Source organism: Otolemur garnettii, unplaced genomic scaffold (genome assembly GCF_000181295.1).
Source record: "Otolemur garnettii isolate 467f Iridium unplaced genomic scaffold, OtoGar3 scaffold00066, whole genome shotgun sequence".
Classification (NCBI taxonomy): Eukaryota; Metazoa; Chordata; class Mammalia; order Primates; family Galagidae; genus Otolemur; species Otolemur garnettii.
Window position 1 is genome coordinate 5,442,605 of NW_003852461.1, and position 19,103 is coordinate 5,461,707.

At 38.8% G+C, this 19,103-nt stretch overlaps 1 protein-coding gene across 6 annotated transcripts in view; it reads right to left on the reverse strand.

Moving 5' to 3' along the window:
* Positions 1 to 19,103, reverse strand: part of OMA1 (OMA1 zinc metallopeptidase) — a 72,227-nt gene that overhangs the window by 10,301 nt on the left and 42,823 nt on the right. For all 6 annotated transcript variants that reach the window (XM_023515120.1, XM_023515121.1, XM_023515118.1 and 3 more), the window contains one exon: positions 11,487 to 11,636. In XM_023515120.1, coding sequence (XP_023370888.1) covers positions 11,487 to 11,636 — 150 coding nt within the window. The remainder of the gene's footprint in view (positions 1 to 11,486; positions 11,637 to 19,103) is intronic.

The following is a 19,103-nucleotide window of genomic DNA, read 5'->3' on the forward strand; positions in this document are numbered from 1 at the left end:
CCTCATCGTGTTGACTGACAGGACTGATGTGTGGGATGCTGTTCTGTCCCTCATTGCGTTGACTGACAGGACTGATGTGTGGGACGCTGTTCTGTTCCTCGGGGGTAGTGCCTTAATGCTTTGTATTACTTTTTGTGCTGTTTTTTTATATATGCTGAGCTTTAGCTTTTGGGTGGCTTTACACCAGTGGGTGTCTATTGCTCCGATCTGTGTATATTGTAGTTCTGAGTATTTCCTACAGGGCAAGTCTGATAGTGACAAATTCTCTCAGTGTTTGCTTGTCTGGAAAATATTTTATTTCACCTTCAAACATGAAACTTAGCTTTGCAGGGTACAAAATTCTAGGCTGGAAGATGTTCTGTTTAGGAAGGCTGAAGCTGGGTCACCAACCCCTTCTGGTTTGTCAGGTCTCTGTTGAGAAGGCTGCAGTTAGCCCGTTGGCTTTTCCTTGGTTACTTGATGCTTTTACCTCATGGCTTGCAGGAGTTCCTCCTTCGTGTTAACTGTAACGTTATGACCAGTTTGATGACTATGTGTCTTGGCAACTGACTCTTTGTAATGAGTGTCCCAAGTGTTTGCTGAGCTTTCTGTTGAAATCTCAATTTCTAGCTAGACTAGGGAAGTTTTCCTCAACTGTTCCTCAAATAGAAGGGAATAATTTTCCAGTTCTTGCGTGTTTTCCTCATCAGCCTGAGGAATGTCTATGAATCTCATATTTGCTCCTTCTTGTTCTGGTCTACAACTTCTTCCCATGGAATCCTGGTAGGTTCTGGCACTTTTCTCTAAGAATTATATTGATCTACATTTCTTTGTTTGTTTTTTTGCAGTTTTTGGCCAGGGCTGAGTTTGAACCCGCCACCTCCAGCATATGGGGCTGGTGCCCTACTCCTTTGAGCCATAGGCGCTGCCCCATTTCTTTGTTTGTTTGTTTGGTTTTTTTTCATCTGAAACTTTTCCCTCTTTCTGGCAGCTAACATCTCTGGTCAGCCATCTTGTCTGAACCCCATGCATTCTTCAAGGTGTTAGTTTTATCAAAATGTCACAACAAAATAAATCAGATACCTAATAGCATCTTTTTTTATATTTTAAAGCTAGAACTAATTAGTCACTGGATAATTCTTCAAACTTTTGAAAGAATTATCCAAGTTAAATTCCCTGAGGTGAACCATTATTTTGCTAGTTTATTATAATTCTACAAGTTTCTAATAGTTTTGTTTATGTTTATTCAAGTCATTTATACATTTTCCTTTCCAAAACTAATTTGAGGAGGTTCATTCTAGTTATAATTTCTATTTTTAGCTGCATCCTCTCTGGCAACTCTCTCTCTCTCTCTCTCACACACACACACACAAACTTACTTTTTAATTAGTTCTGATTTTGACCTGAGCTATTAATTAACATCATCTAACTAAATAAAATATCCTTCCAAGTATTTTGGTTTTCTTGTCTGTAACTGTACCTCTTCTCCTGATCCTATTTACATTTTATTCTTTACTAAATAACTTATCTACTATCAGATCTTTGGCTAAATTTTCCATAGAATCAACTATTATCATTTTGTTTATCTATGCTTAACTTTATTATAGTTTCCTGGTCTAAGGAACTTACAGTTCTCTATTTATCTTTTTTCTTACTGATAGAGATGGTTGACAAAATTTTCTTTAAATATGGGTCTGGCAGAAACTCATGAAAATACACCTACGTCATAATAAAGTTTATTGATTTTAAGCCATTGTCATCGTTTATAGACTTCTCTGTTGCTTTAAATGTGTAGAATTTTAATTTCATGTAGCTGTCCACCTTTTAATTATCATTATATTAATTTTGTTATGCTGTGCCCTGATAACTTGAACCATAACATTTTAAATATATATTTTTGTCCAACTTTTATAACCAATATTTTTATGAAATATGTATAATATGTGCATTTAAAAATAAAATATACTCCATTTTCTTAGCATCCAGTCTCTTATGTCAGTTAAACTTTATTTTTGTACCATTCGACATAATTCTTTGCTAATTCCTTAACTGATCTGAGGTTTTCTAAAAATGGCAGGGTGGTAGCTGCAATTATAATCATATGTAAATAAACTAAACTATACATTTCATGTCACTCCTGAGAGTCAGATTCTGGAAAGGGAAGTGCTGCTACTCAGTACTCTGCTGCCAAGTTCAGTGTGTGTCACTTACTAAGAATCTTCTACCTTAAAGGAAAGAAAAGCTAATTTGGCTACATCCCATATCAAACTGTATTGTTTCTGTTGTTTTTTTGTTTGTTTTCTTTCTTTCCCCTTAAACTCTCACATTTTTTGAAGTCCAAACAGGAAGGTTCAAAGTGTTCTTACTCTTGAATGCCTTTTACTTTCCTTTTTATTTAAGCAGCTAGTAAGAGCCTGTCTCTGCAGTGAAGATTAAACATTTGATAAACTTGAATATCTAACCAGTATCATTTCTAAGCTTCTCACGCACTGTTCTCTGGAAGCAAAACACATCTTGAGAAATGTGATCTAAACCAAAAAACTGTGATACAGAAACTGCCTTCAAAGAAAGGAAGGTGTGTGAACAAATGAACGTATTGGTCTTTCCTTCTGCTACAGGCAGCTTGGATTTTCAACATCCTTTCATGTTTTTGACATTTTTTTGGCTTTGGGCATTTTAATTTGGTTGTGCTCTGCTCCTCTGTCTTCTGCATCAGTGAATCATTGCTTGGGGGCATCGATTCTCCTCTTTACAGCCTCTACTGGAAGCTTTACAGCTTCCTGGCTGCATTCACAAGTTTAACAATTTTCTGAAATGGGTCTATCTTACATTCCTAGTCATTCTTTCAGCTTCTGTCACTCTCAGAGCAGTTAAATCAGCCTATCGTGTCAACCTTTGGTCGGCACCACAGCTTCTATAGTTCTTGACACCTTGGCCGTCTTCCCCAATGGAGTAAAATTTTGAAGTTGAACCTGAGATTTGAGACTTGGTTTTGTTTGTCATTTTTTTTTTTTTTTTTTGCTATTTAAAGTTTATCTAACTGGGGGACGATAGACATTTCAGAGGCTTTGGTTTTTGCTGTTATTGTTGTTTTTGCTTAGGTGAAAATCCTTGTCGTGTTACTAGTTAAGGACACACAGATATTCACTAAATCTTTTAAAATAAAATTACCTGTATTTTTCCTTTCCTTATTACTGTTTCTCCAAATCTTATACATTTACTACTCTGATTTTTTTAAGTCTTTCTTAGCTATCTCTTGTATCTACTCTTTGATAGGAGAAAAATGTGCTGAAACATCTTTTATTCCAGAGAGCTGATTTTTCTGTTCAGTTCTTTGTCTTTGTTTTTCATTCTTTATCGATTCTTCCTGAAGATAACACTCAGGTCCTCCTTTACAGTTCCTCAATCAAAAAACTTTCTGGGTTGTTTGAGGACTGGATATTTTCGGCTAAATTATCACCCCATCATCACTTGCTGGCCACAAGGGGGAAAACCACCTTTACAAAGGAAGGGTCAGGCAGTGCCCCAAACCCACTGATGAGGATCTTAGGAGGCCCAGTGCAAAGCGGTATGAAGCAGTCAGACCACCTGTCCAAATTCCTGCCAAAATTCAACTTCTATTGGTAGGTATATGGAGAAGTGAGTTAGAGGTGATACCACAAAGAAGTAGTCAAATAAATCCAGAAAGTGGGATTATTTATATTCAACAAGTCAACACCAAGTTTAAAAACAAAACAAAACAAAAATGAGGAAGCACTGTCCTAAAGTTAAAAAGGGCCAAAAGCAATGTGTAGCTAATGACAGGTCCTAACTGAACAAAATAACTATAAAACTGCATTTTGAGCACAGAAATCTCAATATAGACAGGATATTTAATTTTAATGAATTATGATAATGTTCTTACGAGAGAAAATGATACTAATTTCTGAAATAAATACATAGTGAAGATGATGGAATTCAAGACAGTTCAAGACACTCCACTCCAAAATATGACTGGAGTACACGGTACATGCCATCCCAAATATGCCTCTTTAGCATAAGGATTATTTTGAGCTGATTACATCAGGAAATAGCAGACACGGGAGAAGCTCTGAAAATCACAGATGTTACTGTTTGGTTAGAAGAAGTGTGTCTATCAAGGCGAACTCCAGTGGGTAAGTGCCTCCCTCTCTGCACCAGGAAGGGAAGGATGACTCCTGATCACTGGACACTCTCATGGACCAGGACGGCAAACACAGGCCAAGCGCTGCGCAGAGACCCCACCCAGTTCACTCTGCTCGTGCTGGCTGCCTCGCCAGACCCCGGCCTTCCCTATATGCTGCTGTGGTTACTTTCCTACCACCTCTATTTCCAATTCTCTCTTTTAATTTCTGAAATAAGCATACACTTTTCAAAAGGCCTAGAGTTTAGCATCAATGACCTCAGTCCAGGACTCACTTAGCAACAGATGTAACAGAAATTAATGAGAAAAGGGGGTTACTACATTGAGACAGAACAGAAATATCACAAGGTTAACACCTATGTGGCTATTTAAAATCAATCAAAAACTTATGTTTATATTAATACTAAGTCTCAGAGCACGACTTGATTTGGTATCTTCTCGAAAAGCAAACAGATGACAACAGAAAGTAAAAACAAAGTTGTGAAAGACTCTGAAACAGGCAGAAGAGATGATGAGGTGTCCGTCCTACCAAGGGAGCCCTTCTGGATCACCTCTGCTCTCGTGGTCTCTGAGCTACAACTCGGCAGCTTGCAGAAAAGTAATAATAGTGAAAACGGTGGAATGCCCCGGACTGCTGCCCTGAGTGGGACAGTTCTGCATCTGTTTGTAAAGTCATTTCAGCATTCCTTCTCGACTATGTGACTATGGTTCTGAATTCTCTTTTGAACTAGTTGTAACACATTACTGTTTCTCTCATTAATTAATGGAATAAATAAAATCCCCAGTGCTGTCATTTTGTATTTGTGGGATTCATGATTACACCTTTTACAAAATGTATCCTTTCACTCATTTCATTTTCTTTCATAAACACTGCAATGGAAATTGGAGTCTGATGAGTTTTTAAAGTGGTCTAAAGTAAGTAAACGTAAATGACTGAAGTAAGCAAATTATAATAAGTAAATATAAAAATTAAAGCTTAAACTTCAGTTAGATGGGGGAATAAATTCTGGAGATCTACTGTATAGCATGGTGACTACAGTGAACAAAAACGGGCTGTATACTTAAAAACTGCTAGAAGATATTAAATGTTCTCACCAGAAAAAAATCAAGCATCTATATGAAGTGACAGATAGGATAATTGGCTTGGCTATTCCACAATGTACACGAATATCAAAATGCCACGTTGTACCCCATAAATAAAAACAATTTTTAAAACAACCAAAATAAATAAATGGGCCACAGACGTAATGAAGAGCTGGCCGTGTTCACTCCTGGAACAACTGACGTCTTTAGGGAACAACTGCCAGTAGACAGCAGCTTATTTCTAGGCACTACACATCAAATAAAACATAAATTACTTATTTATTTAAAAAACAGGCAATAAAAATTCAGTTTAAAAAAAAAAAAAAAACTGAATAGAATTAATGCAGAGAGGCCAGGCTTTCATGATTAGATTAAAAGCTTCCTTTGAAAACGGAAGGCAAGGCATTTCAAAGGAAAAAAAAATCACCTCTATTTTTAAATGTGCTTTTCTAAAAATATCATTACTTCTCTCCCCTTTCCCCCTAAAGCAATTTTTTCTAATAGTCCATTCATTTCAGCCTCAAGTAGACACACACCACACGCACCCTGATTTTTTTAAGGTTTTAGACAATGTTACTGTCAGGCTTCCTGCCTTTCTATGATTCAGAGGCCAATTCAATTACAGTAGCTGCTCTGATATTTGCCTTTTCCTCAGCACTTGCCATGTCTGACAAAATGAAATTCTGTAAGGTGAATAGTGTATGTTTGTGTACACTGGCCAACGACGACATTTCACTCTGGTGTTAAACACTCTCATATTTTCTACTCATGAGATGTATAATATTAATGATTTATTCATTTACTTAGTCCAATTATAAATCCATAAGAATGATTTACACATGAGTTCAAACCCTTAACTTCCTGAAAATGTTAAGGATTCAAAGTAAAATGAGATTAAACGAATGCATTTACAGCCCGCCATGGAGTGATTCTGATATCTAAAAACCGAATAGTGTAAATGTGAACATCAAGACTTAGAAAACAGTTCAGAAATAAAGTTGGCATTGAAAGCTCTAAAAACATTTTTAAAAATTCTATTCCAATTATTATTATAATAAATAACCAATTAAGTGCTTCTCCTATACATTCTATCATTCTCCACCCATCCTCTCTACAAAGAGGGGACGACAGAGAGTTGGCAAGAGAGGCAGAGAATAAAAAAATTCAGTCTGGGGCAGCGCCTGTGGCTCAAAAGGGTAGAGCACTGGCCCCATATGCCAGAAGTGGTGGGTTCAAACCCAGCCCTGGCCCAAAAAAAAAAAATTTAGTCTACACCCTTTCAGTTTTAAAGTAAATCTCTGAATCTTCCGTTATTCATTCATATCTATTCATATGTTCTAACAATTCTTATAGTAAGAAAGTTAAATAAAGTATCCCTTTCAAAGACAAATTATGATACACATAAATTTAAAGTCTGAACAATGTAACCATAATTTTAAAACTCATACTGTTAAACATCAACAGGCTGATACAACATCTGTTTCTCAATTTTTCACCCAAGTTGTTATGGTAACCAAAACAGGTAGGCTATGTGTTTCCTAAATTTAACTGATTATTTCAAATAAATAAAATAATATATCAGGTTCTTAACTATCAATAATATTATTACTGCAAACCTATATTTATCTTTTTAAATGTGTGGATCACAAAATTACAATTAACTAGGCATTTAAAATGTTTTATCTCAGAATTCACATTTTTAATAAGCAAGGTCTTTTTGTTTCTAATTTGGGGGTTTTACCTTGATTTTAAAATGAAATTAAGAAATGAGTATAGTATGTTAAAATACTCTCACAATTATAGGATTGTGCTGCTTTGCGGTAGATCACGTCCTTTTCAAACGTAAGTCAGATCCTGCCACTCCTCCAGTGCTCTGCTCAAAACCTTCCGTTAGTGTCCCATCTGTAACCAAAAGCCAAAGTCCTCACGAGGACACAAGGCCCACACCGTCCCCCTTCCCGTGCTCAACCCACTCTGGGCTCACGATTTCCTCACTGCTCCTCCAGCCTCAGAGCTTTGTACTCTAGGCCTTCTGCCTTCGCGGGGCCTCTTTCCCCAACATCACAAGCTCAAGTCTGTGATCAAGATCCAGCTTCTCAGTGAAACCTTCTCTGGTCAACTCCATTTTAAACTGCTATTCCAGCAACCCTCCCACCTCCGCTCTCATGTTACCTGTCTACTATGAACTGAACTGTGCTCCCCCAAACTCGTATTTTGGAAGCTGAACTCCCAACGTGACTGCATGGGGGACAGAGTCTCTGAAGAGGTCATGAAGGTTAATGACATCATCGGGGCTCTGCTCTAACAGGATCAGCGTCCTTCTAAGAAGAAACTCCAGAGAGCCCCTGCCACCCCCCACCATTAATTATCCATCTCCCTTTATTGTGCAAAGACAGGGATTTTTATCTATTGAGTCGACCTCACATGTAACACCTATAATCTGGTACACAGCAGGTGATCAATAAAGATCTGTTGAATGCATAAGGTAGAAATTTAAAACATCTTAAATGTTGATCTCCTATGGTAGGAAACAATACATTTCCATGATAATATTCAAGGAATTCAATAAAAAATAAAAATGTATGATTTTCAGTAAGTTAAATGAAAAAAATCAAAATTACAAAACTTTTGTATCCTGAACACAGAACTACAGAATCACGGTTTCTTGGTTATCCTCTGTGAATCTGATTCAAAACAGGCTCCGTCTTCCTCACACCAATGACAACACCTAATACTGTCACTTTGACCTCCTCTCCTCACTTCCTCAGGGAACTCAGCCACTCTCGCCACTGCAACCATTCCCACTTTTTGGATGAATCTGAAATCCACCTCTCTGGCCCACACGTGACTGAGCTCCGGAACTGTATTCCCAGCTACTTCTGAGATGAGCGTCCCCTCAGCCACACGGCCCGTGAGTCAGAGGACAGGGGGCTGTGGGGGAATGGAACACTGCACCCACTGGAGCAGGAAAAAAATCCCAGGAAAATATAATTTTAAAATGTAGTCTTTACTGGCACACAGACTCACATAACTCTTTATACCGCCTGAGGAGCTTCCTTCTTTCATTACTGAAATTAGACCTATGGTAGGCAATTCCAATTTCTGAGTTACGACTATAGATTCTAATTAACAATATACTCTTGTACCACCAGTTTCACTTCACCCACTGAATTATTCCCAATATTGTAGTAGAGTTTTATTACTTTCAAATTGAATTTAATCACTTGGGGGGGGATATAAGGAATTATATGAGGTTTTCAAATTAAGTTTCTAAACCAGGATAGTTTCTTTTTAGAAGAAACACAGCTCCCTTTTTCTTTCGTCCTTGGCTCCCAAATAACAGTTCTCCAAACATTTTTCTTCATACTCACTAATCAATTCATTATTAAAGGCTTCTCTGAAGAACTAGAAGTAAAAATACATTTTTTTACTTTAGTAATTTAATGAAGAAATGACAACCCAGAATTTAGAAAAGGCTTCAGATGAAAAGTCAGCTAACAGAACTCATTATCCAATTTAACAAACTATCTGTTTTTAGAATTTCACTGAGTACAAATAAAAAGAAAATTCCCAGAGAAATATGGTTATTACAGCTCCAGAGATACGGCCTCCCGAGGTGCCGTAAAGGCCGTGGGCAGCACTGTGGAGATCTCTACGTCATGATGTTCAGTATAAATCTGTGACTAAAAAAGTACATCATGCCCCTGGCTTCTACTGCCCTTTTAAGATGAATGGTTACTAAATATCAGGTAAATTTCACTGCTATTTCTTTCTCAAATATTTTTTCTTCAAATTAAAAGTAAAAATAAAACCTAGTTAGGACAGACTGAATGTCTGTGTACCACCCTAAATTCGTATGTTGAAATCCTAACCCCAAATAGGACAGTATTAGAAGTGGGACCTGGCTCGGTGCCTGTCGCCCAGTGGTTAGGGCACCAGCCACATACACCAAGGCAGGCAGGTTCGAATCTGGCCCGGGCCTGCTAAACAATAATGACAACTGCAGCAACAACAACAACAACAAAATAGTGGGTTTTGTGACAGGCACCTGTAGTCCCAGCTACTTGGGAGGCTGAGGCAAGAGAATCACTTAAAAGCCCAAGAGTTAGAGGTTGCTGTGAGCTGTGACACCACAGCACTCTACCCAGGGCGACATAGTGAGACTCTGTCTCATAAAAAAAGAAGTGGGACTTTGGGGAGATGATTACATCATGAGGGTAGAGCCCCCATGAATAGGAGCAACACCCTTATAAAAGAGGCCGCGGAGAACTGCGTTGGCCTGCTACCATGTGAGGTTGCAAAGAGAAGCTAGCTGCCTGTGAGCTGGGAAGCAGGCCCACGCCAGGCATTTGGATCTAACATTCTCCAGCCTCCAAAACCGTGAGAAATAACTTCGTGCTGTTTATGAGCCACCCGGTCTATAACCTGCTAGAGCAGCCCAGAGGAACTGAGGCAGGCGTTTACAGCCATGCCTAGCTGCCCTCCTGCTCATGAAGGACAAAGTGCGGGCAATCTCTCGACAAATCCTGCCGGCACTTCTGTCAACCTTACCCAGAAACGAACCACTTCTTTCCCACTCTCTCACTCCCCGGTAGCTTGGTCCAAACCACTGTTTCTCTTACCAGGATTACTGCTAGTCTCCTAAATAGTCTCCTGGATTCTACCCTACACAGCCACTCTACAGTCCACCGTCCACACAGCTCCAGAGATCACACTAGAACGTGAGTCGGATTAAGTCACTCTCCTACGCAACACCCAGCAGTTTCCCCTCCCACTTGAAGAAAAAGTCCAATTCTTAAATGGCTTACAAGTCCCTTCATGGTCTGTTTCCCTCGGCCTCGTCCTGACCTGCTCTCCCCTCCCTTACTCGTTGGCCCAGCATCTTCCTCACCACACTCTCACTCCAGGGCCTCTGCATTAGCTGCTCCTCAACCCAAAGGCTCCCCTCCAGAATCCACAGGACCGGCTCCCTGCTCCCCTGCTTCCTTCCAGGTTCTATTCCGTGAGGCCGTCCTTGAAAACAGAACACAAGCTCGTGCCCCTGCTCTGGAGCCAGCCCCTCCATCTCTTACCTACTTCATGTTTCCCCACATGCTCAACACTTCTCGACATACTGGAGGTTTACTTGTTTGTCATTCAGAACATTAGCTCCAAGAAAGCAAAGACGGTTTTGTTTCCCGCAACAGAACACAAAATGTTAGATTACCAATAAATATCAATGAGTATTTAGTTTCTTATCCCAAACTAGATGCAGATGCTTCTTCCTTCAAATCCACACCACCGTATTTCTACTTTGGATAAATCGTATTCTTTGTATGACTAATCCTTTTGTACTTATCGTAGCATCCTTCCTACAAACATCAAGAACACTGTCTCCTCTTTGTGCCACCTGCATCGAAGCGTCACGTCTTTCTTTTAACAATACTGTTTGCAGAGCTTCACATGAAGCCAGGCTGAAAGACACTTCCAGAATACACCTGGATCTGTTGTGTTACCACTTAGCAGTACCAACTCTTAAATTGCTAAAGAATGTTCTGCTTTCATAACCCACCAGAAAATTTAATGGAAGTGACACAGAAGAGAGCCTGGCTTGGAAAGGCCCCGGCACCACTCCGTGCTGATGTGGAAACCACAGAAAGCATTTCTGAATGATGTCAACAAGTCAAAAACTTCTCCGAGGTGATAAAAACGACTTGGGAGAAAGCTGCCTCAGCTTGATCCATTAATGAATCCTACAGAAAACGAAGAGCCAGACAGCCCATGTTTCACTTTATCTCTATAAAGAATTAAATAACCAGAAATGCACTAACATGATTTCTTTTTCTAAAACAAACAAACAAAAAAAAAAACCTGGCATTGCTATTGTAATTAATACTCACTTGACCCCAAAATTTTATGCAAATCATTAACTGCTATTTTTAATAAAAAGCTTAAAGCACCAACGAAAGACTGAATTATGATCACTATATTTTTTTTTAAAAAAACTAAAATGCCTTAAGTTTTAAGCTTTCATCAAATCAGTTAAAAGTCTGATACTTTACCATCCAGAAAAGTCAACTGTACACAGCAATTTATTCTCCAGGACTTGTGGATAAGCAGAATTTTACTTTTTGGTCAAATTCTTTAAAAACTAATAATCCATAATTACAGTAAACAAAATAATTGACAGGATAGAATTCTTTTCCCAACCAAAAGAAGTTAACCTCATTAAAATAAACAGTACGGTAAAAATAATTTCCTGCCTCACACAGTGTTAGCTCACCTGCGGTATAAGTCTATCCAGGTACTCAGCCCGGTTTCCATGAGAAGGATGTGTAGACAGCCATTCTGGCAGCTTGGGATGACCGTGGAGGCTGTCCGCAAAATCCATCTGCTGCCAGAACACTGAGCTGGCTCTCACATCCACACAAGCCTAAAACCAAGAGTAACAAAACCACACAATGAGCTCTGTTTTGAGAACATTTCTTTTTAGTTATCTTTATGTCACTATATGTTTTAAAACGTTTTCTATCATAACTTTTTAATAAAAGATATGTTTAGTGCTTTAAAAAGAAAACTCGACGTAGTACAGAAATAAGAGGATGCCCCCCCCTTCAATCCCTCCCTTACACATTCACAATAATCCCACTCCCCAAAGACAACCCGTTATTTTCAGTATGAAGGAGATTAAGAATATGTATTTAGGGTAAAACCTTTCACACAAATTAAAAATTTCTGTTTTCATAAAAAGGTTTTAAAAACTAATCTACGCTAAAGAAATTTTACTTCTAATCTACAGCACTAGAATAATTACAAAAAAGGTTTCAAATAAATAAACAGAAAGACAGTATGCCGCTGTATGTTTAATGTGCTCGTCAACTTAACTACTTTCCTTCAAAGTATGTGGGGAAGAATATATTTAACTCATTCAAGACAAAAAAGTACTAATACTGAACTTTTTTAGGATATATGTAGACCTTGTGTCCACGTATACACAATTCCATCCTCGACTCACATGCATACTACACATACACACCTGCACATACACAGAACACATCTGAAGGCTGTTAACAGTAGCTGTTCTATGAATGCAACTGGGGGCTCAGCGCCTGTAGCTCAGCGGCTAAGGGTGCCAGCCACATATACTGGAGCTGGGCAGGTTCGAATCCAGCCTGGGCCTGCCGAACAACGACAACTGCCATCAAAAACTTGCCGAGCATTGTGGTGGGCGCCTGTAGTCCCAGCTACTTGGGAGGCTGAGGCAGGAGAATCGCTTAAGCCCAAGAGTTGGAGGTTGCTGTGATGCTATGGCACTCTACCGAGGGCGACAAAGGGAGACTCTGTCTCAAGAAAAAAAAAAAAAAAGAATGTAACTGGGGTATTTGATGGTAATAGTAAAGAGGAAGCAAGAGTTTTACTTCTGAATTATAATAAACGGTACTGTTTTAATAAAAACAAAATTTTAAATCCTCCATTGGGTGACTTAAAAAAAAACATATATAATAGAATCTCACTTTATTGCCCTCAGTAGAGTGCCATGGCGTCACAGCTCACAGCAACCTCCAACTCCTGGGCTTAGGCAATTCTCCTGCCTCAGCCTCCCAAGTACTGGGACTACAGGCACCTGCTAGAATGCCCGGCTATTTTTTTGTTGCAGTTTGGCCAGGACCAGGTTCAAACCCTCCACCCTCGGTATATAGGGCCGACGCCTACCCACTGAGCCACAGGTGCCACCCAACTTAAATATTTTTATAAGTCCATTCAATTTATTTACATTTCTTAACTTACTGTTTCTATAAGTAGTAATAGAAAAACAAGTGATTCTATTTCCCTACTCTTTTACTTCTGATTAAAACTTTAAAAAAAGCCTGGCCCAATGGCTCATGCCTGTAATCCCAGCCCTTGGGAGGCTGAGGCAGGTGGACTGACTGAGCTCACAGATTTGAGACCAGCCTGAGCCAGAGTGAGACCTCCTCTCTAAAAAATAGCTGAGCATTGTGGCAGGCACCTATAGTCACAGCTACTTGGGAGGCTGAGGCAAGAGAATCACTTGAGCCCAAGAGTTTGAGGTTACTGTGAGCTGTGATGTCATGGCACTCTACCGAGGGTGACAAAGTGAGACTCTGTCTCAAAAAAAAAAAAAAAAGTATATATATATATATATACATTTATATATATATATATATAATCACACTGCTATTGATACCAAGTGCTCTCGAAAAGGTCTAAAGTCATATAGTCAGGACACCCAGAAAGGCAAGCGTAAGCCCCGTGTGCTGACACAGCCAGTCTGAATCCATGCTACATCATTTCTTAACAGACACCATTAAAATATTTTTAAAGGTTGGGAAAATAAAAGGAAAAAATAATTGGAAATTCGAGTAAGACCTAACACAGTGGCTCACGCCTGTAATCCCAGCACTCTGGGAGGCTGAGGCAGGCAGATCTTTGAGGCCAGGAGTGCACAACCACCCTGAGCATCATGATGAGATCTCCATCTCTACCAAAAATAAAAAGCATTTAGCCAGGCATAGTTATGGCAGGTGCCTACAGTCCCAGCTACTCAAGAGGCTGAGGCAGGGGAATGGCTTGAACTCAGAAGTTCGAGGTTGCTGTGTGTTAAGATTGGGCCACTGAATTCTAGCCTAGGAAACAGAGCAAGACTCTGTCACACATAAAAAAAAAAAAAAAACCCTAAGCCACAAACAACACGCACAAAAAAAGAAATTCAAGAAGTTTTATTCAATTCAATATTTAAAGAAATATAATTAAGATCTTTGAGTATTCTGAATTAAAAGGAATGCAACGTACTTTACCCTATTGCATATAATATTACATGTATATACTTGTATTAATATACGTATACAAATATAAAATATATAAAATATATAAATGTATATAACAGAAAAAGTATATGGACCCATGATCCATGCTTACACGTACATAGTACCTATCTATAAATGTGCAAGATGCGTGTGTGCTTACATGTAGAATATGTGTGTAATACGTATCTACACAGAAATAATTATTCAATGCTGAATATGTTCCTCACAGCAGATAACCACATTCACAACATAAATACAAGCTAAGATGAGCAAGCAAGTATTCTTCTGAAATAATTCACAAACATAAGATGACTTGAAAGAGTACCAACTCAAATAAAAAACTCTGAAAACCAGAAGATAAACATTTCAATAGACTTAACACGTTCATGAATTATGTAATTACTTGGGGTTTGTCTGCTACACAAACCAAAAGCATACTTACCTAATTTTTTTAGCCTGAAAGTGTTAATCAAAACACAAGTAAAATATTTCCCTGTTCAAGCTCTAAATAGCACAGTTGCAAGAAATATTTGAAGCAATAACTGATATGCAGAAATAGAAGAAATTAATTACCCCAACAGATTAGGAAGTATTCCAAATTCAAAAGTATTAAAATGGGACTAGAGATATCCGCTTTACTTATTAAGATAAGGGCATCAGAGTTCGTCTACACATCCAAACTCAGTTTAAAGACCCATTAAAGTCACATCATTTTGTTTCCAGAATGAGGATTTTATTTATATTTTTCTAATTTATAAAAAATAAATGATAGAGTGACACTGACAAGATGGCAGACTGGGAAAGCCCTAGATCCTCCTCCCAAGGAACACACAGATTCAACAACATACAAATTCCTTTTGTGAGAAATCTTAAAACTAGATGAGGGCTTCTGCACCCTGGGCAAGTCAAACCCAGCCAAATAAAGCCAGGAGGACAACTGGAGACCTCACCCACTCTTAAACCTGCAGCTCCCAGCTGCTCTTGAGGAAAGACAAAGGTGGCCTTTCTATCAAACACTGTGACTTTTCTAGGAGCTGCCCAAGGGACAGCTGTATAGCACTAATGGAACCTGGAATGCTTAGACATCTGGGGACCAACAATGGCAGAGACAACAATTTGAACAAGCACATAAGCAGTGGCCATTGCCCCACCCGAGGCTCAGTGCAGAGGAAATGGGGAAAAAACCCAGATCCCAGCTTCTCCCTGGGGAGGAAGACAGTAGACCACACGTCCAACATGCTAACATTTCTGGGGGCTGCTCAAGGGACTGGCTTCTACCTCAGCTGTCTTAGAGCATCCATGCACCCAGATTACTTCCCATACCTAGAAGCTGCTAAGAACAAAGACCATGGTTTGGAGTAGCAGGACTGTGAGAGAGGCTCCCGGGATCTCTGCTGGGCTGGGGGTCAAGGTGTTCTCCTGCACAAGGCCGGTCTGTGAACACTGGGAGAGGTGGCTACTTTTTCCCCTAATGTGCAGATACCAACAGAAGGAGTCAACGAAAATGAAGAAACAGGGAATTATGCACCAAAGGAACAAGAGAAGTCTCCAGAAACCAACCATAATGGAAGGGAAACATGTGATTTATCTCACAAGAGAATTCAAAACAACCATCACAAAGATGCTTAAGGAGGTCAAAAGAACAAAGTCAGAATTGAACAGAGAGACAGAAAATGTAGGAAGGTACCACCCAGAAAAATCCTGGAGTATATTCCCCAGTGGCCAGTGGGTTAAAGAGGAAACCAAAAGGAAAACCAGAAAATACCTTGAGACAAATGGAAATAAAAACACAGCCTAACAAAACCTATAGAATACAATAAACCAGTTCTAAGAGCACACAGGACTTTATACTAAAAAATGCCCTATTAAGAAAAAACTTAATCTAACTTTATATTTCAAGGAACTAGAAAAAGAAAAACTAATCCCAAAGTTAGGAGCAGAAAAGAAATAATACAGATTAGAGCAAAAATAAAAGAAACAGAGAATGAAATAGTAATAGAAAAAATAAATGAAAGGGCTGGGGTTTTTGAAAAGATAAAATTGACAAATCTTTAGTTAGAGTAATGCAAAAAAAAAAAAAAAACTCAATATACAAAATCAGAAAAGAAAAAGGAGACATTACAACCAATGCCACAGAAATACAAAGGATCACAGACTCCTCTGAACAAGTACGCGTGACAAACTGTATAACCTAGAAGAAACGGATAAACTCCAAAAAAACAGACAACCTACCAAGACTAAATCAAGAAGAAACAGAAAATATAAACAGATCTATAACGAATTAGTAGACTGAATCAATCATCAAAAATCTCACAACAAAAATCTCACATCAAAAATCTAGCTTCACTGGTGAATTCTCCCAAGAACATTTAAGAAGTTAAAGCCAATCATTCTTAAACTCTTCCAAAGCTTTATTTTACAGTTTTTGGGTTTTTTTTTTTTGGCCAGGGCTGGGTTTGAACCCACCACCTCTGGCATATGGGGCCAGTGCCCTAGTCCTTGAGCCACAGCGCTGCCCTAGCTTTATTTTATTTTATTTTTTTCTGAGACAGAGTCTCACTATGTCACCCTCAGTAGAGTCCTGTAGTGTCACAGCTCACAGCAACCTCCAAATCCTGGGCTTAAGCAATTCTTCTGCCTCAGCCTCACAAGTAGCTGGCACTACAGGCACACGCCACAATGCCCAGCTATTTTTTATTGCAGCTGTCATTGTTGTTTGGCAGACAGAGCTGGGTTCGAACCCACCTGCCTCAGTATATGTGGCTGGTGCCCTAGCTGCTGAGCTACAGGCACCGAGCCTCTTCCAAAACTTTAAAGAGGAGATAATACTGTGTTTCATGAGGCCAGCAGTACTCTGATACCTAAAGACACTACAAGGAAAGAAACTTGAAGGTGACTATCCCTGATAAGCACAGATGCAAAGTCCTCAGCAACATGCCAGCAAACCAAACTCAACAGCATAGTAAAAGAATCATACACCGTGACCAAGGAGGACTCATCCCTGGGAATCAAGAATTATACACAACAGTCAATTAACATGATATACCACATTACCAACGTAAGGGACAGAAGGCACATGATACCTCGATAGATTCGGAAAAAGCATTTGAAAAGTTCAACACCCTTTTATGATAAATACTCTAAACAAGTAGGAATAAAAGGAAATTACCATGATACAATAAAGGCCACATATGAAGAGCCCAGAGCCAACATCATACTCAATGGTGAAAACCTGAAAGCCCGTCCCCTAAGACCAGGGATGAGGCAAGAACACCAATCTCGCCACTTGTATTCAACACAGTACTGTAAGTCCTGCACCATAAACAAAAAGCAACACAAATGGATTCAAGGCCTGAAACTATTCTATGAAACTCCTATAAGAAGTTTCAAGCCTAAAGAAGGCTAAAGTCCTAACCACAGTGATTAGATAAATTTTAAAAAACCCTGTTAGAACTAATAAGTATAAATAATATGTGTAAGTATTTAGATTAACAAATAATACAAGTCAGGACACAAAAATCAACATATAAAAATCAGTTATGTTCTATACACTAACAGCAAACTAAAAAGGGAATTAAGAAAGCAATTTCATTTATAAAAACATCAAAAAGAAAAAATAATAAACTAAGAAAGTGAAAGAGTTGTACACTGAAAATTATAAAAAACTGATGCGAGAAACTAAAGATGACTCAAATGAACGGAAATACACTCTGGGTGCTTGGACTGGAAGACTTAATATTGTTAAAATGCCCATAAGAACCAAAGTGAGCTACAGATTCAGTGTAATCCCTATCAAAAATCCCACTGTGTTTTTTTTTTTAATAGAAACAGAAAAACCAATCCTAAAATTCATATGAAACCACAAATGATCCTGATTGTCAAAGCAATCTTGAGAAGAAAATGCTGGAAGCATCATCTTTCCTGATTTCAAAGCACATTACAAAGCTACAGCAATTGTAATAGCTGCCACCAGCATAAGGACAGCCGCTGAGCCGCCTGAACAGAACAGAGAGCCCTTTGGGGCTCGTACAGAGGTACCAAGACACACAACGGGGGAAAGCAGTCTCTTCAACAAACGGGGCTGGAAAAACAAATTTCTACATGCAAAAGAATGAAACCCTATCTGACACCACATACAAAAACCAATACAAAACGGACTCAAAGCTTAAACTCAAGACCTGAAACTATTATACAAAACTCCTAGAAGAGTACTTAGCAGAAAGCTGCACGGTGGTGAGCTTAGCAATGACTTCTTGGCTATGACACCAAAAGCAAAGGTAACAAAAGCAAAAATAGACAAGTGGGACTACGTGGAACCGAAAAGATTCTGAGCAGCGGAGGAAACAGGAGGGAAAAAAGCAACCTGTGAAATGGGGGAAATATTTGTACATCGCATATCTGGTAGGGGTTACATAAGGAATATACACGGTGGCCATAAAGAGTGTGTTAAACTGTGCATGAACTCTACGGCCACCCTGTATGTGTATGTATACAAATATATACATAATATATATGGGATTTCTGCCCCTCAATAGCGCACACACACACAAAAAAAACAATTAAAAATGGGCAAACAGGGTGAAGGCACAAAGTGTATAACTTTGACTCAACATGCACAAAAACAAAGTACATAAACAAAACGTGTGCCCCTTAATATTCTGAAATTTTAAAAAAGGAAGAGAAAAAGATGGGCAAAGAACTTGAATAGATATGTCTTCAAAAAATACATACAGACAACAGGCTTCTGAAAAAGGTTCATCAGGGAAATGCAAGTCAAACAATGAACTAACACGTCACACCTGCTCAGATGACTATCACCAAAATTAATTAATTAATTAAACAAAAAATAAGCACTGGCAAGGATGTGAAGAAACTGAAACTGTTGTACAGTGGAACAGGCTTAACAGTGTTTTGTTGTAAGTTTGTATCACATTTTCCATAGAGGTTTCTATTTTATTTCCACATTGGTGGAAATATAAAATAGTACAATGTCTATGGAAAACAGTATGGAGGTTACTCAAGAAATTAAAAACAGAACTACCGGCTCAGTGCCTGTGGCTCAAGTGGCTAAGGCA